Source organism: Mus caroli, unplaced genomic scaffold (assembly GCF_978045245.1).
Source record: "Mus caroli unplaced genomic scaffold, Mus_caroli_1 scaffold_3, whole genome shotgun sequence".
Lineage (NCBI taxonomy): Eukaryota > Metazoa > Chordata > Mammalia > Rodentia > Muridae > Mus > Mus caroli.
The window spans coordinates 64,287,248-64,314,455 of NW_028227258.1; the positions used below are offsets into that span (position 1 = coordinate 64,287,248).

At 44.7% G+C, this 27,208-nt stretch overlaps 2 protein-coding genes across 5 annotated transcripts in view; one reads left to right on the forward strand and one right to left on the reverse strand.

Moving 5' to 3' along the window:
• Gphra (golgi pH regulator A) overlaps positions 1 to 25,423 on the forward strand; it is a 34,553-nt gene extending 9,130 nt beyond the window's left edge. The window contains exons 4-14 of one of the 2 annotated variants that reach the window (XM_021158347.3): positions 2,665 to 2,771; positions 3,311 to 3,412; positions 5,527 to 5,647; positions 6,468 to 6,548; positions 13,802 to 13,911; positions 15,754 to 15,842; positions 16,300 to 16,392; positions 20,748 to 20,843; positions 22,987 to 23,076; positions 23,964 to 24,029; positions 24,912 to 25,423. In XM_021158347.3, coding sequence (XP_021014006.1) covers positions 2,665 to 2,771; positions 3,311 to 3,412; positions 5,527 to 5,647; positions 6,468 to 6,548; positions 13,802 to 13,911; positions 15,754 to 15,842; positions 16,300 to 16,392; positions 20,748 to 20,843; positions 22,987 to 23,076; positions 23,964 to 24,029; positions 24,912 to 25,118 — 1,162 coding nt within the window. In that variant the 3' untranslated portion in view covers positions 25,119 to 25,423. The remainder of the gene's footprint in view (positions 1 to 2,664; positions 2,772 to 3,310; positions 3,413 to 5,526; positions 5,648 to 6,467; positions 6,549 to 13,801; positions 13,912 to 15,753; positions 15,843 to 16,299; positions 16,393 to 20,747; positions 20,844 to 22,986; positions 23,077 to 23,963; positions 24,030 to 24,911) is intronic. The other variant, XM_029474972.2, reaches the window with a different exon arrangement.
• Positions 25,424 to 26,049: 626 nt separating this feature from the next.
• Positions 26,050 to 27,208, reverse strand: part of Pdzk1 (PDZ domain containing 1) — a 35,240-nt gene continuing 34,081 nt past the window's right edge. For all 3 annotated transcript variants that reach the window (XM_021158343.3, XM_021158346.3, XM_021158344.3), the window contains exon 9: positions 26,050 to 26,416. In XM_021158343.3, coding sequence (XP_021014002.1) covers positions 26,363 to 26,416 — 54 coding nt within the window. In that variant the 3' untranslated portion in view covers positions 26,050 to 26,362. The remainder of the gene's footprint in view (positions 26,417 to 27,208) is intronic.

Sequence of the window (27,208 nt, forward strand, 5' to 3'; positions counted from 1 at the left end):
CAGACACTATGATTTATCTGTGTGATCAAATCATCTGTTTAAAATAGATTATTAATTTAGAGCTAAATTTGTTTCCCATCCATAGCAAGTGTCCAGAACTCCTGTTTTATAACAACCATCAGGACTAGCCCAGCCATCCTCAGGACTACCTGCCTCTTACCAGTATCATTCTTTTTCCTGATTTCCTCAGTTTAGTTGCTTAGCCTGTATTTTCTACATCCTCATAGGCCACCCAACCATTTGTCTATTTTTTATGTAACAAGGCCTGAGTTTAAATTCAGTAATTTGCAAGGACACTATCAGATATGAATAGGTCTCCCAAGAGCAGGAGATTATTTCAAACCACCTATCTAATAAGGAATTTCTTTCTGAGACATACAAAGAAAATTTTACAATTCAGTGGTAAAAACAACACAGTTAAAAAGTGTACAAAGAGCACTCGGGAGGTAGAGGCAGGCGGATTTCTGAGTTCGAGGCCAGCCTGGTCTACAAAGTGAGTTCCAGGACAGCCAGGGCTACATAGAGAAACCCTGTCTCGAAAAACAAAAAAAACAAAACAAAAAAAAAAGTGTACAAAGGTCATAAAATACAGTTTCCTTTAGAGTAGTTACCTAACATGCTGGAGGCTCTAGGTTCAGTCCCGAGTTCCATTAAAGGGAAAGAGCAAAGTATAAAAAGTAGACAGACGGTCTGACTGATAGACAGGTAGCCAATAAGGACATGAAAAGATGGTCACTGTCATTAACCATCAAAGAAGCACCAGTCGAAACCACAGTGCCATGATATTTCCACCATGGTGATAACCAAAAGCCAGACAGCAGCAAGTGGTGTTAGAGCCAAATAATGCTGGACTCTCACATACTGCTGGGGCAGTGTGCAGCACACAGAAGCAGTGCACAGAGAAAAATACAGACTCGACCATTCCATCCCGTCTCTGTGAGGAGAAATAAAGCATGGCCATGTCACACGACACAGATGTTCATAGCATCATTGCTTATACACTATGTATAATAGTTTACGGTTGAAACAACCAAATGTGTATTGGCTGCTGAATCGATGAATAATGGGGTAATGTCACTCAACCATGAGAGGATGGACTATGGATAGAAGCTGTAACAGGGATGAACCTTGCAAGCCCTATGCTAAGTGAAAACAGCCAATCACAACCGCAGGCCACTCATGATAGCGCTCCATTCATAGGAGCTGTCCAGAGATGCAAGTCCACAGACACAGAAGTACTTCAGTTATTGACTTAGGTGGTTTCCTTGGACGGGGGAGATGGGGAACAATGGAAAGTGACTGGTAGTGGGTACAGAGTCTCTATGGGGTCTCGGAAATGCCTAAAATAATTAAAGACCATTGGATTATACACTTCATGTGGGTCAATTGTTTCTCCAAAAAGCAAAAGTGCTACATTTTTTAATTTTTGTGGGTTTTTTTACTTATTTACTTATTGAGATAGCATCTCACTATGTAGCCCTGGCTGGCTTGGGACTTATTGTATAAACTAAGCTGGCCTCAAACTCAGAGAGATCTACCTGCCTCTGCTTTCTGGATACTGGGATTAAAGCTATGTGTCACTTTGCCCTGTATAAAGTTTAACAGAAAAAGATGTATTTTATAAATATTAGTGAAAGTTGTGCATGTCAGATGTTAAGATCAAGCTACAAAAGAGTTTCTGAGTCTTTATTGCTCAGAATTGCTATTAACATTTGTTTTCCTTTGATTCTTTTTTATTTTAATTTTTATTACATTTATTTATTTATTTATTGGGGAGAGGCACATAGAGGTCCCTGCATGAATGGAGGTCAGAGGACACCTTTCAGAAGTCACTTCTCCCCTTCCACCATGCGGGTCCCAGGATTTATGTCATCAGGCTTGGCAGCAAGTGACCTTACATTGAACCCTCTCACAAGCCCAGTTTTGCTTTGGTTTTGAGACAAGATGTCATGTAGCCCAGGGCGGCCTCATGCTTAGTATGTGACAAAGGCTGTCCTTGTAATACTCATGACTCTACCTCCAAGTCCTAGAGATATAGGTGTGCAGGATTAAACTTGCCTTTAATCCTATTATTATTGTTGTCGTTGGGTTAAGCTTTCCTTAAATTCTGTTGTTGTTGTTGTTGTTGTTGTTACTATTACATTTAGAGTATGTGTATGTTATCCATACTGCCTGTGAGCATGGCTGAAACACTAACAGTCTTTTTTTTTTTTTTAAATGAAAATCTCAGGTCAAGGTGATTATGTGCTATTCAGAAACTCATATATAAAATGCTGGTTTTGCTTTTCTTTTGTGAGACAAGGTTTCAATGATGTCACCTAAGTTAGCCTTAAGTTGAAAATCGTCTGTCCTTTTCCTAAATACTGGGATTATAAGTATGAGCCACCATAGGTGCACGCACACACACATATATTAAGACAGGGTATCTCTTTCTAGTCCTAGCTGTCCTAGACCTCACTATTTAGACCAGGCTGGCTCCAAACTCAAAAAGGTTCTCTTGCCTCTGGAGTGCTTGGTTGGATTAAAGGTGCCCAGCAAAGTAACAGCCTAGTTAGCTGATTCCATGGGTCGTATTCAGCATAGGCTCCAAGAACTAGAGACCTTAGGAATACTAAAAGCATGAGAGTTGCCGGCTTCCCTGCAAACCTTTGCTGTTAATTTCAGCTCCCGTTACTTCCATTGGAAACTGAACCTGTGTGTGATTCTGCTCATCCTGGTTTTCATGGTGCCCTTCTACATTGGTTATTTTATCGTGAGTAACATCCAACTGTGTGAGTATTGCGTCTTCTCACGTCAGCACGCAGGTTGGGAAGCATGCTGTTAGGAGTGGGTTATAGATGGCTTTGTTTCTATATTTCAGTATCTGGGGGGCACAGCATCTTAAAGCAGTCATCAAATGAGTTCTGTCTGAAAGTAGATTGTGTCTCCTGGTCTCCTGCCAGACTTATTTCGGCTTCTACTATACCATCTCCTTGAACTCAGTCCACATTGTAATTTTAGCAACACTTTTCTAATGATGGGGAAGGATCTGGGAGCTGTTGGTGGAGGAAAAAGAACATAATAAATCTATTGTGTGAAGTTTTCAAAGAGTAAATGAAAACAATATTTTTAAAGACTGAATAAGAGAAGAAATTCCTAACTAATATATGAAATGTTCTACTTACACATAAGAAAGGTTTCCTAATGGTGGTAAGAATGCTTTTGCCAAAAATTATGTAGTTCCAGCATTTGCATATTAATTACCCTCATGTTTGTAATAAGCAAGCTGTGTAGTAGCTGTCCCACTAACAGTCTCGTTTTCCTATCTCAGTGCACAAACAGCGCCTGCTCTTTTCCTGTCTCTTATGGCTGACCTTTATGTACTTCTTCTGGAAGCTGGGAGACCCATTCCCCATACTCAGCCCAAAACATGGTGAGTAGAGCAGATGTGGGAAGAGGGGTTTTTTAGTTTTCTAATTAGAAAAATCATAATAACTTTTTAAACTTTTGATTGTGGGAAATAGAGCAAGTTATTTCTCTCAGAAGTATTTGACTTTGAAACAAAATGTTTCCTTCTTTCTGAGGGTACCAAATGTTAGTTTGGCCACATAAGATTTACAGGGCCTATTGAATGCTGGTCAGCTCTGTTAGTGTAACAAGAGTTAATCGGTTAAAAGGCAGAAAGATTTATTTTAGCTCCCAGTTTTTTTTTTTTTGGTTTTTTGAGACAGGGTTTCTCTGTGTAGCTCTGGCTGTCCTGGCACTCACTTTGTAGACCAGGCTGGCCTCGAACTCAGAAATCCGCCTGCCTCTGCCTCCCGAGTGCCTCCCGAGTGCTGGGATTAAAGGCGTGCGCCACCACGCCCGGCTAGCTCCCAGTTTTAAGGTTTCAATCAGTGGTCAACTGGCATGTTGCTTGGGTCTGTTGCAAGGCAGTGTGTTATAGTGAGAGTGGATGGCCAAGGACACAGCCAAGGAATACAGAAAAGGAAGGGGCGGGGCTGGCTGCCACTGTTCTCTCCCAGAGTGGGCTTCCCTGACAGGCCCAATCCTTTTTCTCCTCTGACACTCGTGGGTGGGTGTGCAGATGCCTAGGTGCTCATGTGGAGGTCAGAGGACATCCTCTAAGGTCAGTTCTCTGCCTCTTCCATGTGGATCCCAGGGATGCAGCTTAGCCTGTTAGGCCTGGCAGCCAGTGCTCTTACCCACTGTGCAGAGCCTCTGCCGGGCTGCCCATGGCAGCCACTGCTCACAGCTCACATGAGCATCTCAGTCGGTGAAACTTACTGAGTTTCAAGAGTTGTAGTTGTAGTCTCAAGAAAATCTGGGAATGAAAGAGCTTTGTGCTTCCCAGATCCTGTAGTACAGGGGGAAAAGCTAAAAAAAGATGGGAATGAGCTGAGTGACCCAGTGTCTGCAGTCTGCCTCACCTTCCAACACCTTCCACATGGTAGCTTGGATTTGGGGAGGAAAACTCCTTCATTTGGGTTGAGGAAACATGTAGTTTTTAAAAGCACATAGTCATTCTGTAAGATGGCTCAGTGGGCAAAGGCATCTGCTGCCCAGCCTGATGCGCTGAGCTCCCCTCTGGGATCCTCACGGTTGTAGGAGAACACCGTCTCCTACATGTTGTCCTCTAAACACATGTGCGCTGTGACACGAACGCATGCATGCAAAGAAGTAAATTAATAAAGCACTGTCTTAGTCAGGGTTCCGATTCCTGCACAAACATCATGACTAACAAGCAGTTGGGGAGGAAAGGGTTTATTCGGCTTACACTTCCACATTGCTGTCATCACCAAGGAAGTCAGGACTGGAACTCAAGCAGGTCAGGAAGCAGGAGCTGATGCAGAGGCCATGGAGGGATGTTCTTTACTGGCTTGCTTCCCCTAGCTTGCTCAGCCTGTTCTCTTATAGAACCCAAGACTACCAGCCCTGGGATGACACTGTCCACAGTGGGCCCTCCCCACTTGATCAGTAATTGAGAAAAGGCTTTACAGCTGGATCTCATGGAGGCATTTCCTCAACTGAAGCTCCTTTCTCTGTGATAACTCCAGCTTATATCAAGTTGGCACACCAAACTAGCTAGTACAAGTATTAAAAACAATCTTAAAGGAAGCATATGTATCATAATTAATTTACTTAAAATGAAATAGCAATATCTGTTTCAGCATTTCATATAATAAACAAAGGCAAAGATCAGCAGCCTGCCAATATTTAAAAATAAGCTTGTTGGCTGGTAAGATGGTGATTAAAAGCACTTGTTGCTCTTGCAGAGGACCTAGGCAGGTTCCCAGCACTCATGTGATGGTTCACAACCATCCGTAACTCCAGTTCCAGTGAATTCACACTCTCTTCTGACCTCCACAGGTACCAGCACACATGTAGGCAAAATGCTCATACACATAACAAATAAATATAAAACAAATGTTGTAATGGGCTTGTATAAGATACCGGTTGATGTTGTAAGCAGTGTTTGCTTCTGTGGCACAGATGGAAGCCGCTCTGTGTGTAGTGCCCAGTATTAACGTGCATCGGTGTTTTCAGGGATCTTGTCCATAGAGCAGCTCATCAGCCGGGTAGGCGTGATCGGGGTGACGCTCATGGCTCTGCTTTCCGGATTCGGTGCTGTCAACTGTCCGTACACATACATGTCCTACTTCCTCAGGTAACACATACTTTATCTCCTTCCTTTTTCACTGTTACTGAATATGTACCCTTAATTGATTTTAATTTAGATTCCCTTACCTTAACCCCCTGAACACTGGGATTACAGGCATGTGCCACCACATCTGGCTCATTTATTTTTTAAGTGGCGAATTTTATGTCCCTTTGCATACACTCTTTAAATACATCTTTCCAGTGGACAACAGTGTGAGCTTCTCCCAACTACAGGAAATTAGTTCCTCCTTGACATCAAATAGTAGGAGACCATGCCAATTTAAGCATCTTTTTAAATTTTTACGTCTATGAGTGTTTGTCTATATGTATGTATGTGCCTGATACCCACAAAAAACATCAGATGCTCTAGAACTGGAGTTAGAGACATCTGTGAGCCACTTCCAGGTACTGGGAAGCCAGGTCCTCTCCAGCAGTGGCCAGTACTCTTAACCCCAAGCCTTCTCTCTAGCCCAGTGGTTCTCCACCTTCCTGACAGCTTCTCATCTTGTGGTGACTCCAACCATCAAATTATTTTCATTGCTACTTCATAACTGTAACTTTGCCATTGTTTTGAATTGTAGTGTAAACATATTTGGAGATAGACAATTGCCTGAGGGTCACGACCCACAGATTGAATATATGCTCTAGCCAATAAGCATATATTTCAAATGTGTCTAGGTCAAAGCTGAGAAAGACTGAGCACAGGGTACCCTCTACTGCACTAGGACAACAGAAAAAATAGCTATATGGAGTTTATGTTTCTCCAGGTGGCTATATGATGCCCAAGCATGGGACCCCAGACATCACTCATTTCTTGCTCATTGCAGGAACGTGACTGACACAGATATTCTTGCCCTGGAACGGCGACTGCTGCAGACCATGGACATGATCATAAGCAAAAAGAAAAGGTAAGGCTGGCACCCTGTGTCTCTGTAAAGAGCTGGTGGGACGCTTTCTTACTTGTTGTATGCAGTGACTGTACCACGAAGCTCTACTCTCACCCAGAGGAAGAACATTCTTAAGTTCTACTTCCTGAATTTCAGCATCTCTCTTTAAATTGTTAGAATAATGTTTACTCTTTGGAGGTTATGTATATATTTAATGTCACTGTGCAGAGGACAAGGCTATCCATCCTTTACTTTAAGACTGTTCCAACTTCTTTTTCTCCAGCTACCTAAAAATCCTTTAAGTCTTCTAGACGGTGTTTTCCTCTCTACCCAGATAGACAGGGCAGTGACAGAGCAGAGAGAGGATTCCATCCAAGTTCAGCTTGGTGATCCTGACTTTAGTGAGATTACTCATAGGCTCATGTGAGTGACCCGGGCAGTTACATCACTGAAAGCACACAGTGTGGGTGACACCTCTTGCAGGCTCTAGTCCTGGAACCCCAACCCTGCAGCTTTGAGGCAGCTCTGTACTGAAGAACATCTGTGGAGATGAATGCTCTCTCTCTCCCTCCCTCCCCCCTCTCCCTTCCTCTCTCCTTCCTCCAACAGTTGCTCAGCAGTTCTGTAAACTGTATATAGGAGGGACTTCTTTGAGTCTTAAATCTCCTGAATTTCTTAAACTCCTTGAGACTCTTCTACAATGAAATGTTTCAGGCAAAAAAAAAAAAAAAAAAAAAAAAAAAAAAAAAAAGCGCAACGTAAAAGTCATCCAAAGGTATCTTTAATCCATATTTTCAAAGTGGCATTTTGATAGAAATCTGTGCCAAATTATTTGTATTAGAATCTTTTGTCTCACCCTACAATGCATCCTTGAACCAGGCACTGTGTCTTTGAGCCTTTGTTTCCTTATGTGTAAAAAATGAAATAAGCCACGTGGCTTGGCACATGGCTGTAAGCTTGTACTTGTGAGGCACGGGCAGGGGGATCAGGAGTTCAGAGCCTGCCTAGGGTACATGGTACATGTTTGTGACCTGGCTACATGGAAGGAGCCTGTCACATGACAAAAGGGAACTGTTAATGCATTGAGACCCATGCAGCGCTAAGAACAGCGAGTCATACCTATCAAAGACAAGTACTGACATTATCAATAATCTGTGATAATCACTTGGTTTCCATAAACCCATTTGTCTTTAACTTTATGAAATAGTCTCTGCTCAGTATTACAGCACATGTTCATGAAGCTTATTGTCTGCTGTCTTCATCAAAGTTATTATCCACATATGAATGGTAATAGTTTTGACTTGAGTGGTTTCCCATTTCATATTTTCTCCTCCAACACGCTTGTATAGTTTGCTCCATAGTCAAGTCAGAGCAGCCTTAATGGAAGAGGCATCATAGACACAGAATAACAATGAAGGCTCCAAGTTACTGAGCAGTATTTGTCTCAGTTTGTACTAAGTGTGAAAGGTGGGCATGTGGCTGTACAGTTATTTTGCTTGCAAGTATGTTACTTATATTCTGTACTTTTATAGAAATGTAAGGTTTTTAAAAAATGAAAAGACTGGGGGCTGGAGAGATGGCTCAGTGGCTAAGAGCACTGACTGCTCTTCCAGAGGTCCTAAGTTCAATTCCCAGCAACCACATGGGGGCTCACAACCATCTGTAATGAGATCTGATGCCCTCTTCTGTTGTGTCTGAAGACAGCTACAGTGTGCTCACATACAAACATTAAATAAATAAATATTTTTTAAAAAATATTCAATAGTGATACACACACACACACACACACACACACACGTACATGTACACATACGTGTGTGTGTGTGTGTGTGTGTGTGAGAGAGAGAGAGAGAGAGAGAGAGAGAGAGAATTATATTATTTTTGTCCCCAAGGTTGTTCTTGCTTTTGTGATATTTCTTCTATAAATGAAAAGACACAGCTGACATTTAAGGTAGAATCAGACCTGAGGCTTTGTAGATGGACCCTCTTGCCTATCTAATACTAGCTATGGTTAAGAATTGGCTCTGACTCAGGCACGTCACCCACCAGTTCTTGTCTGTCAGGATCAAGGGTGGTTTGGGTCCCTCTGCGAGTCACTTGACTAGCTAGGCTCTCAGAAGAATTGGTCTCCCAGGTGGACTTGATCAGCACAGCCTCTTCTAGTGGAGCTAACAGGACATACAAACAGCTCACACACGGAACCCTCCCAGTTAGCACAGGATAGAATAACCTTTTGGCAAATGTCCATAGCTGGGAGGAATGATGACCAGAACCCATTTTAGATTTCAGCACAGTGGCCTGCAAGAACAGTATCTATTGTGGACAGAATGGGCAGGATGGTGAATATACATGGAACCTGGGAGGAAAAGTCTTAACCTCTACCCCCAGTCAGGTGCAGTTAAGCTGTCCTTTAAACTGATCCAGATGGGGACAAAATGCATTCTGAGTGAAATTTAAGAACCAGCCCTCGAGCTTCCAATCAGCCATGGAGGAAAATTGTGGGACTGTCAGTGAGAGTTGAGCAAATGCTTCTGCAGAGGATCTTAAAGATGAGCATTTGGAGTCACTGGGAAATGAGCAGAAGCAAGTAAAAAAGAAATATGAAGTAACTGCTAGAAGTTTCTGGATTGTCATAAGTTGTTCCATGTCGTTCAGATTAGCAGAATTCCTGGGAATCAAGCGTGAGGTGTTGAAATCCCAGGATGCTAGAGGGCCAAGATCCACAATTTAAGTGTCAGTTCCGAGCAGATCTCACCTCACCACACAGCAGAAGGTACACACAGCAGCACCAAAGAGCCAAGATGCTGATTAGGGCTGATTGGCACCTGCTTCCTGGGTTTCCAGGGTTTCTCTGCCTTTGAGTGACTGCCCCAGGCTGTGCATGCTGGCCACACACTCGTGACAGAAAGGGATAGCCTTCTGAAAGGAGCTGTCAGAAGGTAGAACTCAGGAGTGGTGCAGGGATCAGAAGTTTAGGAGAGCTCCCATAAGGAGAGTAACGCCAGCGAGTGAGTCCTGAAGTGTGGCTACAGAATCAGGTGATGATGTCCTTAGTTAAGCACTGATTTCACAGAGGCTCTAGGAGGCCTTAGAGCAGCCAGCTAAAGGAGCTCAGAGGTGGACCTGTGCAGAGGTGGCTGCTGCAGGTGAGCTGGGTATCTTGCAGGTAGACTGTACAGTACTCTGAGGAAGAGATTTTCACAGTCACACATACCTGTCCACCCAAACCCTAACTTGGCTGTGAAGAAATGAAGTTGAGCATTTCAGCATACAAATCAGGCAATAGAAAGTAACTCCAACCACCAGATGGTGGCGATACACACCTATAATCCCAGCCCTTAGGAGGCAGGGGCAGGTATCTGATCTCTGAGTTCAAGGTCAGCCTGTTCTACAAAGTGAGTTTCTAGGACAGTCAAGGCTACATAGAGAAGCCATGTCTCAGAAAACTAAAAAAGAAAAAAAGAAAGAAACTAACTCCAAATGGGTCCAGATGACAAAACTTTAGCCAGTGCAGCACTGGAGAGAGTGGACCCTGTACCTCACCTGGGCAGCACAGTAGTGCTGACACTGGTAGTAGTGGGGTCAGGGAGGGGGGGGTGAGCTGTTCCCAAGGGCATGAGAGGAGGAGAGTTGGCCCTGCCCCTTGCCATCTGTGGCACTGGGTGAGCTAGCCGGAACAGTGCTGAAGATCTTGCCCTGGTGGACTGGGTGCAGGCTGACTAGCTCAGCTACCATCCAGGCCCAGATCCAGGGCTCTCAGCTGGTCCACTCCAACCTCTGCCCCATCTATGAACTGCTGGAGCATATGAAGGGCCAGTCCTGCAGATCCAAAGCTGCAGAATCTCAATGACACAGGGCAGCAATAGGATATCTCAGAAGAGCCCTGGTGAAGATCCAGTATTGATAGTAGAGCAGTTGCAAGAGGCCTCTAACCAGACCAGTGACTCATTACAGTGAATATTTGCAAGTAAAGAAGTATGGACAAAAGGGTGGACTGTGGGACACACTGGGACACACCACCGCTCCCACAATGAGATTTTTTTTTTTCCTTTTGGGAGGGAGGTTGCAAGTTCAGAGGGCAGGTACAGAGAGCTGGGGAGATGAGTAGGATTGGGGTACATGATATGAAATTCACAAAGGATAAAAAGTTAAATAAAAAAGAGCAAAAGGAAAAAAATAAACTTTAGCCAGATTAGGTTCCTCCTGAGACAATGCGGGGAACCCCAAGGCCAGACTATAGTTATGTCCTTTACCTTGACAATGCTGGTTTGAGTAGATCCATGCATATTTCTTCAAAGACATAGTCTATCCAGGGCCATTGCTCTCAGTGCTGTGAATTCCTGGGTAGTTTTCATCCAGGTTTCTGGCTCTTCAGCTGATGTCCCAGGCAATAGAAAGGGTTCACATGGAACTAGCTCTGAGAAGCCTTGTCGAGACCAGCCCTGTCCTGAGAAGATTCAAACCTCAGATGGCTCCATCCTGGCCTTGAGGGTGGCTGGAAAAATAGCATCTCTAACTGAAACCTCCTCAGAGCTGCTCAGCCTACTCACCCCTCCACAGACTTTTACACAGTGTTTGCCATCTAGTGTATCCTCCAATGTTTGTGAAGTACCAGCCAGGTCTCTGCCCCAGGCTGGGTACCAGTTCTGTGTTCTCTAGAACTGGCCTTCTACGAGGCCAGGCAAACTTTTAAAAGTTCAGTGGAAATGGGTATTTTACTAAATGATCCTGAAATGGCAAATTCATAGACTTTTCCCTCCTCCAAAAATAATAATAAAAAAAACAGTTATAAGTATCATGTAGAAAGATGAATTCAAAACAGACCTTGAACTTAGATATAAAAGGTAAAACTACAGAACTTTTAGGGAAAGAATCTTTGAGATCTAGAGCTAGGCAAAAAATAGAATCCCCAAAATACAGTTCAGACAACAAAATATGAATACACTGGACTTCATCAAAATTAAGACTTGTTTGCAGAGGAGTGTGTGAAGAATGAGGAAAGACAAGCTGTAGACAAGGAGGGAGTGTTTGAGAAGAGATTGCTAAATAGACCTGGAAAAGGGAAAAACTTCCAAAACTCACATGAAAACAACAGTACAATTAGAATGCATGGGGAGGGGAGGAATTGGAAGGCATTGGGATTATGGAAACACATGGGTTCATACAGATGGAAATTGTATGTCAACAGTATCGACCACCATAAGGTTACTGTACAGTTAGGATGCCTCAAAACCAGTGACAGGCGAGGAAGGGATGCTGGAGACAGGGCTCAACAACTACAAGCACGTTTTGTGATTGGATAGGGCCTGTGCTTACTTCCTATCACTTATGTCAGACAGCATGTAACCCCTGTACTTCAGCTCCAAGGAATCTGACACCCTCTTCTGGACCCCACAGACACCTACGTGCACACACACACACACACACACACACACACACACAGCCTTTTAATGAGTGCTGGTTGGTAAAGATGCAGATGTATGATGGTAGAATAACTAGAATACAATCTAGCTCTCCTTAAAAACTAAATATGCCAGTATCCAACCAGAAATTATACTGGGTGTTTATGCAGCAAAATACAATTTTTATATTCATAGGAAATTGGTTCCAGAACTGTTTTTATCAGCTTTATTCTTAGAAGCCCCAAACTAATGATAGTTCCAGAACTCAGGAGCTCTGCCTGCCTCTACCTCCCAAGTGCTGGGATTAAAGGCGTGTGCCACCATCACCCAGCTGTAATAGGAATTTTTAAATGACACCCAGCCCACAGCACATAGCTCTTTTCTTGTTACAAGATGATTTTAGGAAGAAGCAATGGGGAAATTGGAGGTGAAAGTGGCCCCTGCACTTGTGTGCTTGAGTGTGTTGTAAACTCGCATCGCAGAAAGTTAGCTGCTGCTCATCTTTTCTACTTAAGCGCGTGTCTATTTTTGTCTGCAGCTTATTTGCCAAAAGCAAAACTGGCTTAAAATTAGGTGATTAAAATCAAAAGTGAAAGTAAATTGTCTAAAACCGGGGTAATTTGTGTGTGTCCAGCCAACTTTCACTCTGGTTACTCTGTTTGTGTATCTGCTGAGAGAGAGCAGGATACCTCTCACCTTCACATAGGCAGCCAGCGCCACACTGCAGCCTTCAGTGTTGACTAGGAGGATAGAAGTGGCTTCCATGCTCCCCTTGAGCTGCTTTGCTGGTAATCCCAGGTGTTGAGCCAAGAACTGCACAGCCCAGAACCCCCTCACATGCTCGTCCCACGTTCCAGTTAGAAACTGACTGAGTCGTGGCTCAGAGCCTTTCCTTGGTTCTTTTTTCACGACTTCCCAAAATGCTGAGTTGGAGGGACCATGTCAGGGAAGGCAGCACAAGCTTGGGGCTGTTTGATTTGTACCTTATCCAGGCAGCGCTCACTGAAGAGGGAACTGTTTCCGTCACCAAAATGAACATGCCTAACACTCTTTGTTACGAGTGACCTTTCAACTGATGCTTTAAGAATTTAGACCACAGAAATGCCATCTGGCCCTTGTCACCTGGTACCATTTGTTGCAGACATGATGCCACTGCTGCTGCTTCCTCATCCCCATTTTTGTCTCTTGTCACCCAAAAATGTCCACCATGAATTTCTCTGTAGCTTGCTCTCCTGTCTGTGCTAGATTTGTCCTGGTTGGTTTTAGGCCCACTGCACTCTTGAAGTAATCATGTGTGTCTTCTACGCACACAAGGACCTAGCGCTTAATACTCTGGGCAGACTAGAACTTGCCAGCAGCTGTCACTATGCCCCTGAGTGCTCCACAGATAGGGGGAGCACCCACAGATGCACCCTGTCCAGCAGTGGCTCCGTGACAGTCATGACAAGAGGTAGACTGCAGTGAGTTAAGGTTCCATCTGTGTGAAATTCCTGTTTCCTTTCTGTGGTATGCTTTTCCTTGTGTCCCTCTTCTGTGCCTGGTTCTTTATAAAATTGTTAGCCACTTTGTTTGTTCTCTAAATAATATTAGCATATGGCAAGGATGGGTGACAGTGTTATTTCCTTATTCTTTACAACCACCCAGAGTGAGAAAGTAAACTGTGGGTCTCTTAGCTTCCAGGTGGCAGAGCCAGACCTCAGATGTATTGCCTGCTCTATATTCTGTTCCCCTGGGCCAGGCCACATAACCTCTGGAAATGTTGTCTTCTGTGTAACTTCTGAACCAGTGGAGACACAGCTGTGACTCGGGACGGTGGGAGATGAGGCTGCAAGTCCCAGTTCTTTGCTCAGGCTTCTGTGTTCTGTATTGCAGAATGGCCGTGGCACGGAGAACCATGTTCCAGAGGGGGGATGTGCAGAACAAGCCGTCGGGACTCTGGGGCATGCTGAAGAGCGTTACTGCCTCAGCCCCGGGAAGTGAAAGTATCCTTTATCTTCTTGACTCTTCTCCTCCACTCTGCACCAGGGGCTGAGTCAGTCCCTCTAGGGTGCCTGGCTGCATCAGGGCCAGCCAGCACTGGGCTAGGAGGTCCAGTGGGCTCATCATCTTCCCTACACTTGTACCTAACTGCAGAAGCGTTGTCTCTGAGCTGGAGCGAACCTATCAGATCATTCTTTCCATTTTCACAGATGAGAAAATAGACCCAGAGAGGTGAAGTCGCACGGTGGTTTGTGGCAAGTGTAGGAACAGAACTATGGCCTCAGCTTCATAACTTGTTCCGCTGTGCTGTTCTGTCACCCACAGATGCAAGACCACAAAGCACAGTGACTCCCTACAACAGTGTGGTGGCAAGGTTCCATTCCTAACCCAGTTAATGCCACACAGATTTCAAGCAGCTCCACACACACCCCCTTTAAAAGAAAAAAAAAAAAAACAGGGCAACCTGGTTACTGGATTGTTCCTCGCCCTGCTGGTTTGGAGGCTGACTAGTTCCACATAGAGAAAACCAAGCCTGTGTGTTTCACCCTCTTCTCCCATCCCCTCCCACAGGCTGTCAGGGCTGAGATGTTCTTCTGTCTCTGTCACCAGTTAAGTCAGTTGGAGAAGGATGCAGGCTATTGTGATGGATCCTGACACCATTCTGAAGTGGCTGTAGAGAAGAATCAGACAGAGAGAGCCAGGTGGCTGGCAGAGAAAGGAAAAGGAGTCATAGGGGTTGGAGAGCCCCCTCAGAGGCTAGGAGAGGGGACTGCTCTTGCACATGTATCAGGTGACCATAGGTACCCTAGTCCTAGGGAGCTCTGCCTTCTGAGGGCTCCCACACTCGTCTGCATATGCGCCCCACACATACAGACAATTAACAGTAAATTCAACCCTCTCTTTAGAGAAAACAAGTACCCTGCAGCACGGGTTCTGTCTCCTGTTTCCAGGAAGAGTCTAAGTGACAGGACTGGGAGCTTAACCTCTCAAGAGCAGCTCGCTCCTTCTCAAGGGAGACAGCCCCGTCCGTGCTGCTGCTGAGTGCCTTAGGCCTGGCTGGTAGCCACTGTTGAGGGGAGGACCTGAAGGGCACTTGTTGATTTCACAAAGGGAAGAAGATTTGAATTACTGGGACTATCTATCTTACTATCTTTATTACTTTAAAATTCATAAAACCCAAGTGTAGGTTGGTATCAACAAAGTGTCGAGTTTTTAGCTCTCTGAGCTCCTGCTTTAATGAGGGAATAGTGACACTTCTGACTGAGGTATGGGAACTAGGCTAGCATCTGGCAGTGGAAAAGACAGGGCCTCATGTAGGCAGACAGCACTATGCACGCCTATTAGATGTAGGATGAGATGACATGGAGCAAGTTGTTTAACATTCTGAGCCTCTTTCCTTGTCTGAGAAATGGGTTACAGCTGTCTCATGGGATTGTGGGAGCATAAAATAAGATAGAAAGAAGGCAGTGCCTAAAGCCCAGCCCGGTGAGGCTCTGACCACAGTGCTGGGTGTGCTGTTTCCTTCAGTCAGGTAGCATGAAACTGCTGAATTGCGGGTCATGGTGTATACACCATTTGAGGACTGAATTTGATATTAAAAAAAAAAAAAAAAAAACAAACCAGAACACTAGCCGTGAGATCATATGTCTGAGCAGCAGCTGACAGATGCATGTGGGGTGCCCCTTCAGCCTGGGAACACTGCCCTGAAGCAGTGCTGAGGTGGGAATAAAAGATGCAGGCAATGCCCGGCTTCTTCCCTACAAAACTGAGCAAATCCAACCTTTCTTCCCGCTGCTTGCTGACATTTTTCTGTGATTTAAGCCTTGATGCCCACTTTTTGCCAGATCTGACTCTTATCCAACAGGAAGTAGATGCTTTGGAAGAACTGAGCAGGCAGCTTTTTCTGGAAACAGCTGATCTGTATGCTACAAAGGTACAGAGTGAGGAGACAGCTCTGGTTTACCAACACGGTTGAAGAGAGAATGAGACCTCGTGGGCTGGCAGTCCTCTGCGAGCAGGCAGTGCCTCTGTGTAAGCCAAGTGGCCTTAGAGAAGAGGCTTGCTGTTTGTGAAGTCACTCCTGAGTGTAAATGCCAACCACACCTAGGCTGCAGTATGGTTAAGTGCAGGCTACCCTAACCTTTTCCGAGTTGTCTAACCTCGGACACTCAGTCTCCCATCTGGAAGGTGAAGGTTCTACAACATATTTCATAAGGGTACTGGGGCACTCTGACTGAAAGTCAGCACTCCATGCAGGTTGGGACCTTAGTAGCCTCTCTTAATGTTGTTATCATGTATGCTGTATTGACTCAGCCACAGGCATGGGAATGCTTTTATAGAAAATGTCTACCTTTTACTAAAAACCATGTTTTGTGTTTGGTTTTCTTTAGGAAAGAATTGAATACTCGAAAACATTCAAGGGAAAGTATTTTAATTTCCTGGGTTATTTTTTCTCTATTTACTGTGTCTGGAAAATTTTTATGGTACGTATGTTATAGAATTTTTGTGTATTATTATCATTTTATTGGTCATATTAGCATTTACTATATATTTCTATTATTGTTGTTTGTTAGTGTCTATTAGTAGTAATAGCGTTCTGTGAGGGCGCAGGTTCACGTGAGGCCAGAGGACAACTCTGGGGAGTCAGTTGTCCCCTCCACTGTGTTGGGCAAAGTCCGTCCTACACGCTGAGTACTGCAGGGTTGGCTGCCCACACGCCTCAGGCGGGTCTCTGAACCTACCACCTATCTAGGCAGAGGAATGCAGGAACTGCAGAGTCAGGCTATTGTATCCAGCGTTGGGTGGGGTCAGATTCTGGGGATGAGACTTGGATCCTGCAGCTCACAGGTGGCTGCCACTTTCCCCCATTAAACTATCTTCCCAGCAACCGTGTTTTTAATGTCCAGAGTTGGGTGACTTTTTCTGGGAGTGGCAGCCATTTAGAGGGGCTTGACTGATACATTGGGCCCAGTTCCACATTGGGCTGAGTCAGCAGAGAACATGAGCCATCACACAAGCATCTTATCTTTTCCCCTATGCTTTGGAGGACTTAGGGAGGGGTATGCATAAGTTTCTTGTTGTTCACTGTTTTCATCGTTGCTGTGAGCACCTGACTATTTCACCTCAACTCCAACTTGCAACTCAGAATAGAAGCATATTTTTGATGATGTGCACACTAAAACTTAACTCCAAAATAAGTTCTAAAATGTACTTGTGTGCACGATACTTGTTTCTGCTCTAGCCTCTCTGGTTCTCCCCCAGTGATTTATTCCTCATGTATTTTAAGTGCATTTATTTCTCTGGTTCTGACTCAACTATGGGTGTCCATGGCCCTGTGGTTGTGGGAAAGGCCAATTTGATGTTCTAGTTGGGTGAGTTTCCTGCTGGGGCTGTTTGCACAAAGAACAGCTTTGTCAGCTCCTTAGCTAATTTTGATAAGTGTCGATGGGGGCTTTGAATCAATGGGGCTGACATCAGTAGCACTCATGACATTTTAAATAGGATTCCTTCCTTGAGAGGGGATGAAGGAAGGTGCTGCACTCCCATCTTTCCTAGGCTGCAGCCTCTCAGTAGCGGGTCCCCTGTTAACAGCTGCAGTTGACATGCAGTAATCTGCATGTATTTTAAGTACATTTTGGTAAGTTTTGACACTGCACACCTATGCCACAGCTGTTACCCAGTTCAGATAGAGAAAACCCATCATGGCCAAGTTTCTGCGTGCCCCTTAGAACGCCTCCCTCGAATCCTGAGGTGGCAGCTGGTCTCTTTCCTGTCGCTGTATCTTAGTTCATTACAGCCCAGCTATCATACACCTTGAGGTCACTTCAGACTAATGTTACGGTTTGACCAGCTCTGAAGAGAACAGTTTAACAACCAATCATCACGTTCTCTCCCATGCCCCTGACCCAGAGAGCAATGCGTGCTTGTATGTGTGCTGTAATAATAGCTTGTTGAAAGCAACAAATAGGTTGGAAAGCAGCCTTATAAAATGAATACAGATACTGCCCAGTCACATCCCTGTGTCTGGGTCAGTTGGGGTTGCTACAGTCAGTAAAGTGCAGTCCCTTATAAAACTCTGTCCAAGGTTCCTGTATCATATCCCCTTGCGATGCTTTCCGTGCTAGTTGACAGATGGAGAACAAAGCCCCAGAAAAGCCAGCAGACAGGCAGGCACAGATTCAGACTCACAGACAGATTACAGGCAGGCCAGAAGCCAGAAGCTACAGAGAGGTGGAAGAAGTGGAGAGTTCAAGCTCCAGCTTTCTCTGGGTTTCTTACTGATGCCTCTGCACAGTGCAGAGGACTTTCGTGACTCTGTTCCCTTGTATTGACAGAGTCTCTTGTTTCTGCTGATGAACATACCCAGGCTTGCTGGCCTATGCGCTTTCAAGCGATTCTCCCTCGGGCTCCCATCTTGCAGTAGGAGTGTTGGGATTATGGTTATATCCACCAGATACCACTGTATCCAGCTTTTCATGGTTCTAGGGTTTGAATTCAGGTGGTCAGGCTTGTACAGCTATGTGGTTTTACAGCTGAGCCATCTCGCTGGCATTGTCTTTTGTCATAGCTCTCTTAATGGCTGTGAGGCAGTCACTCTTATTCCTGATATTGGTAACTTGTAGCTTTTCTCCTCCTCCTCCTCTTTCTTCTTCTTCTTCTTCCTTCTCTCTCTCTCTCTCTCTCTCTCTCTCTCTCTCTCTCTCCTTCCCTTTCTCCCTCCCTTACTCTTTCTTTCTTTTCTTCATAGAGTTTTATTGATTTTTATTGAACTTTTTAGAGAACTGGTTGGAAGCGTGATAACTTTTCCTGCTTCCTGTTTCACCAGTTTGTGTGCAGCCCTTCATTCCTCCCTCATACTTGTTTTGAATCAGCTCTTACAGTGAAGACTAAGGTGTTTGATCGGAAACTTTGCCAAGAAAGCTGTTCTTTGCTGTAGATGTCTTAGGTGCCATTTTAACAGCATGTCACTCTGATGTATATGTCAGTCCCAAATGGTTTCCTATTTATCTCTTGATTTGTTGTCTCAGTGTACCTAGAAGTATGCTCCGTCCACTTTGAAGCTTTGTTCTTTATGTTCTTTATCTTTTGACCTACACTTTTTGGATTTTGTTTGTTTTGAGACAGGGTTTCACTGTATAGCCTTGGCTAACCAGGAACTCACTGTGTAGACCAGGCTGGCCTTGAACTCACAGAGACTCACCTGTCTCTGGCTTCCAAGTGCTGGGATTGCAGACGTGCCACCACGCTCAGCTCCCATGCTTTTTGTCACTTTTGATTGGCACATACTTGCAGACTATGTGAGGTGTAGTGTGATGCTCTGAGTAATGATCAGTTCCAGGCGAGGTGCTATCCCCCTCTGTGCCATCCCCCTCCGCACTGTCCCCTCAGTGGCAGTTCTTCCATCTTGAGTCCTCTCTTTGAGACATTCTGAGATGTATAATGCATTACTTTTTAATGTTGTTACTTTTTAGTTAATGTATGAAATAATGGGTTTCACTGTAACAGTCTGAAGCTTTTAATGAGCTATAGAACATTTAGAATCTATACATCCTTTGTGTTTATAAAATTCTAACTCCACACTGGCAGTGTTTCTGCTGTGACTACTTATTGATCAACAGAGACACTTCACCTTTGTGGATTAATGCTGCTGGTGTAATAGATCCTATTCCATCCTTTTACTTGTAACCTATTGATATCTTCATAGTTAAAGTGAGTTTCTTGTAGACAACATATACAGCGGTCAGGTTTTGATTTTTTTTTTTCTATTTGTTTGACAGTCTGCCATTTCACAGGCAAACCCAGGACCGCTTTGCCTGTGTGAATAAGGTTTTGTGGGCACAGAGCCAAGCCTGTCCCTTCATTGCCACGGCTACTGTCACATGATAGATGCTGAGTTTGCTGACCCGTGATTTAGACTCTACATTTAGTGTTGCTGTTGATGGCCAGATTTAAAGCTCCCATGTGGCTGTTGGCTTGGCATTTGTCAACCCTCTTCTTGCCCTCCTAGTTTTTAAGCTGCCTCCACTGGGATGAATGGGGTGTCTTTCATCCCAAGTGATCTCATTTGTTAGCTTGACAGCCGTACTGCTCTGACTTTGCTTAGAGCAGTCACAGAACTAGCACAGGAAATGACCTTGGCATTTGTTGGCTCTTGTTTTTAAATATTTTATTTTATGTGCATTGGTGTGAGGGGGTCAGGACCCCTGGAGCTGAAGTTACAGATAGATGTGAGCTACCATGTGGATGCTGGGAATTGAACCTGGGTCCTTTAGGAAGAACAACCAGTGCTCTTAACCATTGAGCCGTCTCTGCAGCCCCATTGTTGGCTCTTACTCTAACTTCATTTACCAGAATGTAGACCTTCTGACCTCTGAACCATAAGTGCATGTGCTTTATGGCCCTCGACTCTTTATAGAAAATGAATAGGAGATATAGACGCATTCGCCTTTGTGAGTAAACAAAATAGATTTCCCATTCATGGTTTAGATTGGAAGTAAATTTAATTGTATTTTGGGAAACATCATCGTGTAAGATATGTTCATTAATTCATGTGGAATCATGTTGTTTTTTTTTAATTAAATTTTTAATTGTTTATTTTGTGTGTGTGTTTATTGTGTGTGTGTGTTTAGTATGTGTTCAGGCACATGTGACACAGGGCATGTGTAACAGTTAGAGGACAGTTTATAGGGGCTATTTCTTTCCTTTCACCATGTGGGTCCCAGGGATTGGATTCAGGTTGCCAGGCTTGGTGGCCAGTGCCTTTGCTCCCTGAGACATCAGGGCGGTGTCACTCTTGGAGTCGGGAATGGAAGGTGTTAATGTAAGTTCTGTCTTACAGGCTACCATCAATATTGTTCTTGATCGAGTTGGGAAAACTGACCCTGTCACCAGAGGCATCGAGATCACTGTGAATTACCTGGGAATCCAGTTTGACGTAAGAGCCATGCTAGATCCTGGTTTAAGTTGTCTTCTGCTCCATCCCGCCGTAGCCTGACGCTCTGGCTTTAACTCCTGAACACTAGGGCCGTTTGTCCTCTGCAAGTGTTGACAGCTCACACAGCACATTTGTAAACAACCAAGTATAGCTTTCTTATTGTAAAACTGTAAGCCGAGACTGGTTCTGACCTTCATGGGTACTTCCTGCAGCTACAGGTCCCCTTGGCCTGCCCACAGCCCGCTACCACTCGGCCAGTTTCTCCTGCCAAGTACCCAGCTCTTTCTCTATGATATTCAACAAGCTCTGCAAACTCACATCTCACCTTTGATCTCCTGGTAGAAAATTAACAACTAATTAGTGTTCTGAAGTAGAACGGAAATGATAAAGAAACGATCTTTATCAGTCAAGTAAGGTGGACCTTGACCAAAGTTGATTTGTTAGCTATGTATAAAATAGAGTCTGTTTGTTTTTTTAAGAACACTTCTTCCTATTTCATAAATACAGCTGATCTCAAGGTCAGGGTCTGTATTCAGAGTACATTGTATTTCCAGATGACATCATTCAGGCTGATGAACTGTTAATAGTAGGACTGGTGTCACATTTCTTTGTCCTGGTGTGGACTGTTTAGCTTACTCTGAGCTGAGCTGAGGGGTGTGTACTGCCCTTGGACCCCATCTCAGCATAGCGTGTCCTCCATCTGAAAGGCAGCAAACTGGGCTGCAGCCCTGAAGACACACCACCAAGGATGCTTTAGCCCTTTGAGGATGGCCTCAGATTCACAGGCCTCGGGGTGGAGGCAAGGACACGGCTGTGGGTAGCTTCTCTCCACCTAATCTTTTAATAAGGATCTCTCACTGAAATTGACATTTCAGCAGCACCAGCCAACGTTCCCAGAATCTGCCTGTCCCTAGCTCCCGATGCTGGTGTTACAGGTGCGCGTGGCCATGCCCAGCCTTTATGTGAGCTTAGAGTGTCAGCTCAAGTCTTCTTGCTTTTACAGCAATCCCTCTCGCCCCAGCCCTTAAAGGACTCGTTTTTAATGCTAACTCAGCAACATATTCTTTCTGCGTGTGCCAGTGTGGCATCTGTTCCTTCAGGTCATCCTCACGTCCAGTGGTCCATGAACTTTATTATTGATGCCTGTGTGATTTTTCTCATTTAAATATCTCCGGACTTGCTGGGCTCACTGGGAGGGAGGCACTAGGGAGGCAGAGGCAGGTAATCTCAGATAATTTACCTCAGACAAATCTCAGGTAAAATTCAACGCCAGCCTGGTGTATATAGCAGACTAGGAAGGGCTACACAGTGAAATCCTGTCTCAAAAACAAATGCTTTCTTGTTTTTTTGGTTTTTCGAGACAGGATTTCTCTGTATAGCCCTGGCTGTCCTAGAATTCACTTTGTAAACCAGGCTGGCCTCGAACTCAGAAATCCACCTGCTTCTGCCTCCCGAGTGCTGGGATTAAAGGCTTGTGTCACCACACCTGGCTATAAATGTTTTCTTTACTGGGCTACACTTTTAGAGATGAGCACTCTGTCACTGCTCCTATGTATCTGGTCCACCCATGACACATCTACTTCTTCCATGGCCATTCTCAGAATAACGAGCTTTTTAGATGTTGATGCAGCCCTGGTCTCACATACCTGAGAACAGGCAAGCACAGGTTCCCAAAACTGCTTCTCCCTGTCAAGCAGTGCAGCAGAAGAGAACTCCACTGTGTGCCTCAAGTGAGAGTCCCAAGAATCCTTGTACAATCTTCCTGTGATTTCCTTGTTCCTGGAAGTGCTGTATAGTCAGCGATCCTTTCTCCATAGCACTGAGAGCAGTCAGGTGCTGCTCAGTTCTGTCCTCACCCCATCCTCTCACTTCTCCAGGAGGACGATGTCATCAGCTATGGGCTTCTGGTGATGAGTGTTTTCCGCCCACCTCTCTCCACTGGCTGTCTAACCCTTAAGACTTGATTGAGTCAGCTGACTAGGGGATCCAGTGCAGTCTTCCCATGGGTATCTATCACCTGTAGGTGTTTACTTCAGAAGCAGCCAGGAGGACTGATGGACTCTGTCTCGTAAGTCACCACAATTCACATCAGCTCCCACGCTGCCCAGAAGTGTAATAGCCTCTCCTTCTGTTCTCATGGCAGGTGAAGTTCTGGTCTCAGCACATCTCCTTCATTCTGGTTGGAATAATCATTGTCACATCCATCAGAGGACTGCTGATCACGCTTACCAAGGTATGTCGTGTCACCCAGTTTAAAGGCCCTTATTTAATTGCATGACTTCTGAGTTAGATCCTCAGCAACAGTCTGAACAACTCAGGCAACACACACACCAAAGAAAAAGACCTTTCTGTAAGTTGTGGGTAACGTATGACAATATCTACCAGCCACAGATCCATTCCAAAGGTAATGAAGGGTCCATTCTGTTCATTGATCTGTCGGATCATCTATAACCAAGCTTGTCACAGGGGATTCAGCAGATACATAGAAAAAAAATGAAGCCGGGCATAGTGGCGCACACCTTTAATCCCAACACTTGGGAGGCAGAGGCAGGCTGGTTTCTGAGTTCGAGGCCAGCCTGGTTTACAGAGTGAGTTCCAGGATAGCTAGGGCTACACAGAGAAACCCTGTCTCGAAAAACAAAAAAAAGAAAAAAATGACTGAGATGGACATTCAAGGTTCCAGTGATTGTAAACCACAGAGAGGAAGACAACGGAAGTGGAGGACAGAGCATGCAGCTTTCTTTGCAGCATAAACCAGGTCATGTGGTGATGAAAAGTGGGTCCTCCCTTGTGATCCAGACACTGAAAGAGTTAGGGAGGGAAGAACTCGGACCCCTTGACAGCTGCAGGTGCCTGGAGTGGTCCCAGATTGCTGGTCAGTGTTGTGGTGATGCCGGGGCGTTACAGATTCTGAAACTCAACAGCCAAGGTTCCCTTGTTGAGTCAGATGAAACCACCAACCATCTGGGGAAACTGGTTTGTGTTGTATTTGAAGGCCCTCTCTGTAGCCTTGCCTCCCGAGCCTGCTCTTTTTGTGCCACGAAAGAGGGTGGCTGCAGCACATTGTCATGAGCAGAGACTGCTGCACCACTGCACTCATCTCTCTCCCTTCCTCCACAGTTCTTTTATGCCATCTCCAGCAGCAAGTCCTCCAATGTCATCGTCCTGCTGTTAGCACAGATAATGGTAAGTTTATTGACTGGCCTTTATGCCTACAGTTGTAGAGTGCCCAAAATGTGATTTTGTTGGGGAGGGTTTTTGTGAAAACAAAGTCTACGTGGTCCTTATTGGCTTCAAATACTCTGTGTAAAGAAGTGTGGCCTTGAACTCCTGATCTGTCTCTCAAGTGCTGAGACTTCAAGCATGCATGCACCACTACATACAGCTTAGAAATGTTTGGGGTTTTGGTTTTTGTTTTCTTTGGAGGAAGAGAGGGGTTATGTGTTTATGTATATACATGTGAATCCAGTTGCCCATTGACTCCCAAAGAGTGTATCTGATTCCAATGAATGTTCTGGGAACCAAAGTTGGGTTATCTACAAAGACAGTACATGTACATGTAACTACTGAGCCAGTTCTCCAGCCCAGAAAAAAAAAATTTAAATGGTCTAAGTTGGGCCCAAACAATGGCTTATTCTGTGGCTGCTAAGGGTGGTAGCCTCCAGGCCTGATGACCTGAGTTCAGTACCCAGACCCACATGGTAGAGGAGTGAAACAACCCCCGGCAAATTAACCTCTGACTACATGCACACTGAAGAAGACGCACACCAACACACCTATGTGCACAAATAATTTAAGGAATGTTATGTGTATGGGTGTTTTGCCTACTTGTATGTATATAAACCATGTGTGTCCCTGATGCCATAGAGGCTGGAAGAGGGTGTTAGACCCCTGGGACTAGAGGTACAGGTGGTATGAGCCACCATGGGCTGCTAGGAATCAAGCCCATGATGAAAAACGTAGTCAGTCTTAACTACTGTGCTCTCTTTCTAGCCCCAATAAATAAGTTTGCACTGGCTTGCCCCTCAAAACAGAGTAACTTCTGAATGACTTGGCTCGACTTTGCAGGGTATGTACTTCGTGTCCTCTGTGCTGCTGATTCGAATGAGCATGCCCCCAGAGTACCGCACCATAATCACAGAAGTCCTTGGGGAGCTTCAGTTCAACTTCTATCACCGTTGGTTTGATGTCATCTTCCTGGTCAGTGCCCTCTCCAGCATATTGTTCCTCTATCTGGCTCATAAACAGGCACCAGAGAAGCATATGGCCCCCTGAACTCAGGCCCCCTGTCGACTTCAGGAAAGGAGACACAATGGGGAGACCAGAGCCTACAGCTCTTTAAACAGGCAGAGCTGTGAGGTCTGTTCTGCCTCAGGCACATGCCTACTTCCTCCTGAGATACTGGAGTCACAAGTAGCTTCGACTAAGGCACAAGAAGAAGAAAACCTGCAGCATTCAGCAGGGAGCCGCATGGATCCGAGGCTGTGCAGTGAGGAGGAGAGGGCCAGAGCATGAGGATACCCCAGAAATCCTGAGTACACGGCTTCCCTCAAAAATACTAGTAAAGTCACTTTGTAACACTTTGGCCTTGGGGTCACTTGTCCAGCACAGCTTGGTGTTATGCTACTGTGGTCTGACGTGAAATGCATCTCTCCTCCTCACCCAACTTTACCCCATAAAAATAACCAAAAGGTTGTTTCTTCTTTTCTGGGAAAGGGGTGATAGGCAACAGATAGATTTTACCAAATAGATTTTAGGTACACCAATCTTTATTTCCTTTTAAATTAGAGAAGAGTGAATGTTCCGTGCTAATCCAGCAGTGGCTGGCTCAGGTTGGCTTTCCCTCTGCCTCAGTGCTCTAACTCAGTGCCTCAGTTAACTGGAACAAGCCCTTTCCTGTTCTGAAACATAAGCTCTCCGACAATAAAAGGAAGGTGTTGAGATGTTTTTTTTTTAATACTCAAATGTAACATAAGAAAATGCTGAAGTATATTTCCTGGAAGCCTCCTTTTATTACTAGGCCACAGTGTGTATTTTGCCATGTTTTGGGCTTCTGGAAGCAAATGAGAAAGCATGAAATGTTTTTATCGAACAAAGACACTATTCAGATTCTATTAGCCAACAGGGAAGTTGCAAACAACTCAAAAGCACTTAGCAATGCTGCTTAGCCACAGTATTGCTACAAAAGCACACTTCTGTAACAGAGTCTGCTTGATTCTTTAATTAGCAGCGCTCACAGAGACAGTGAATCATCCCAGGTGCTCAAGCCTACAGAAGGAAGAGGTCTCATCATCAGAAGTGAAAAGTTGCACTTTGGAAGATACCACATAGAAAGAACCTGAACCTGGTCCCTCCTCTGGCTAAGTTGAGCTTAAATAAGCAACCTGCAGTAGCAGCCCTTACAACAACAGACAGTCTCGGGGGACAGATGGTCCAGAGGAGGTCTGACGGGGTCGGCAGGGCTCATTCCTCGGAGAGGCAGTGCCTGGGCCCTCAAGAGGAAGCCTCATTTGTTCTCTTCACATCTCCGTGTCTTCAGAGTTAGAAGAAGAGTGCGAGGCTGTGCTGAGAGTCTGTGCAAAGGAAAAAGACAAGGGTTTACTGCAGCAGGAAAGAGCAAGGCTGATCTAGAGCAGGCATGCCTTAAGTCAGAAAGAGCCATGCACTCTAGATGTAATCTGAATCTTCACTTGACTTGCTTCCAGATTACTATTTAACACAAACAAGTTTCTCGTTGTCTGTGTATATACCAACATACACATAGACAGTCAGTTTTCTATAAGACCAGATTAGTACTATAATTGGCATGACCTATCAGCAGAATTAAATACAGTGGAAAACCATAGTGACTTTTCATAGGAGGCCTGACTCCTATAAATCTCCTTCTGTGAACTTGGATGTCAGTTCACTTTTGAAACTCAAGTTTATCTACGAAGAGAAGATTGACCAGAAAAAAATTCTTCTGACAAAAATAATTGTAATTCCTGACACTTACTAAACATGGACTCTAAGACTCTCTCTGTTTTTACTTACTGTGAGCCAGGCACAGTTTAAACACTTCTGAAAACAACTGTACACATTGTCCATGTTTTATAAGTCGGAAAGCTGGAGCACAGAGCCAGGAACTGGTCCTGCATAATCAAGTCAGGTTCTTCAGTGGTCTCCATGATTCTGATAAACTGATTTCACTTACTAACTGCCAACTGCATGCTAAAAAAATAATGACATGCCACAAGCCTGGCACTCAGGAGGCTAAGACAAGAGGATTGCAAGTTCTAGACCAGCCTGGACTCCACAGTGAGGCCTTGTTTCTAAGAAGACAATAAATTTGTCCTCATAATACCTCCTTTGTCACAAAACCCTGG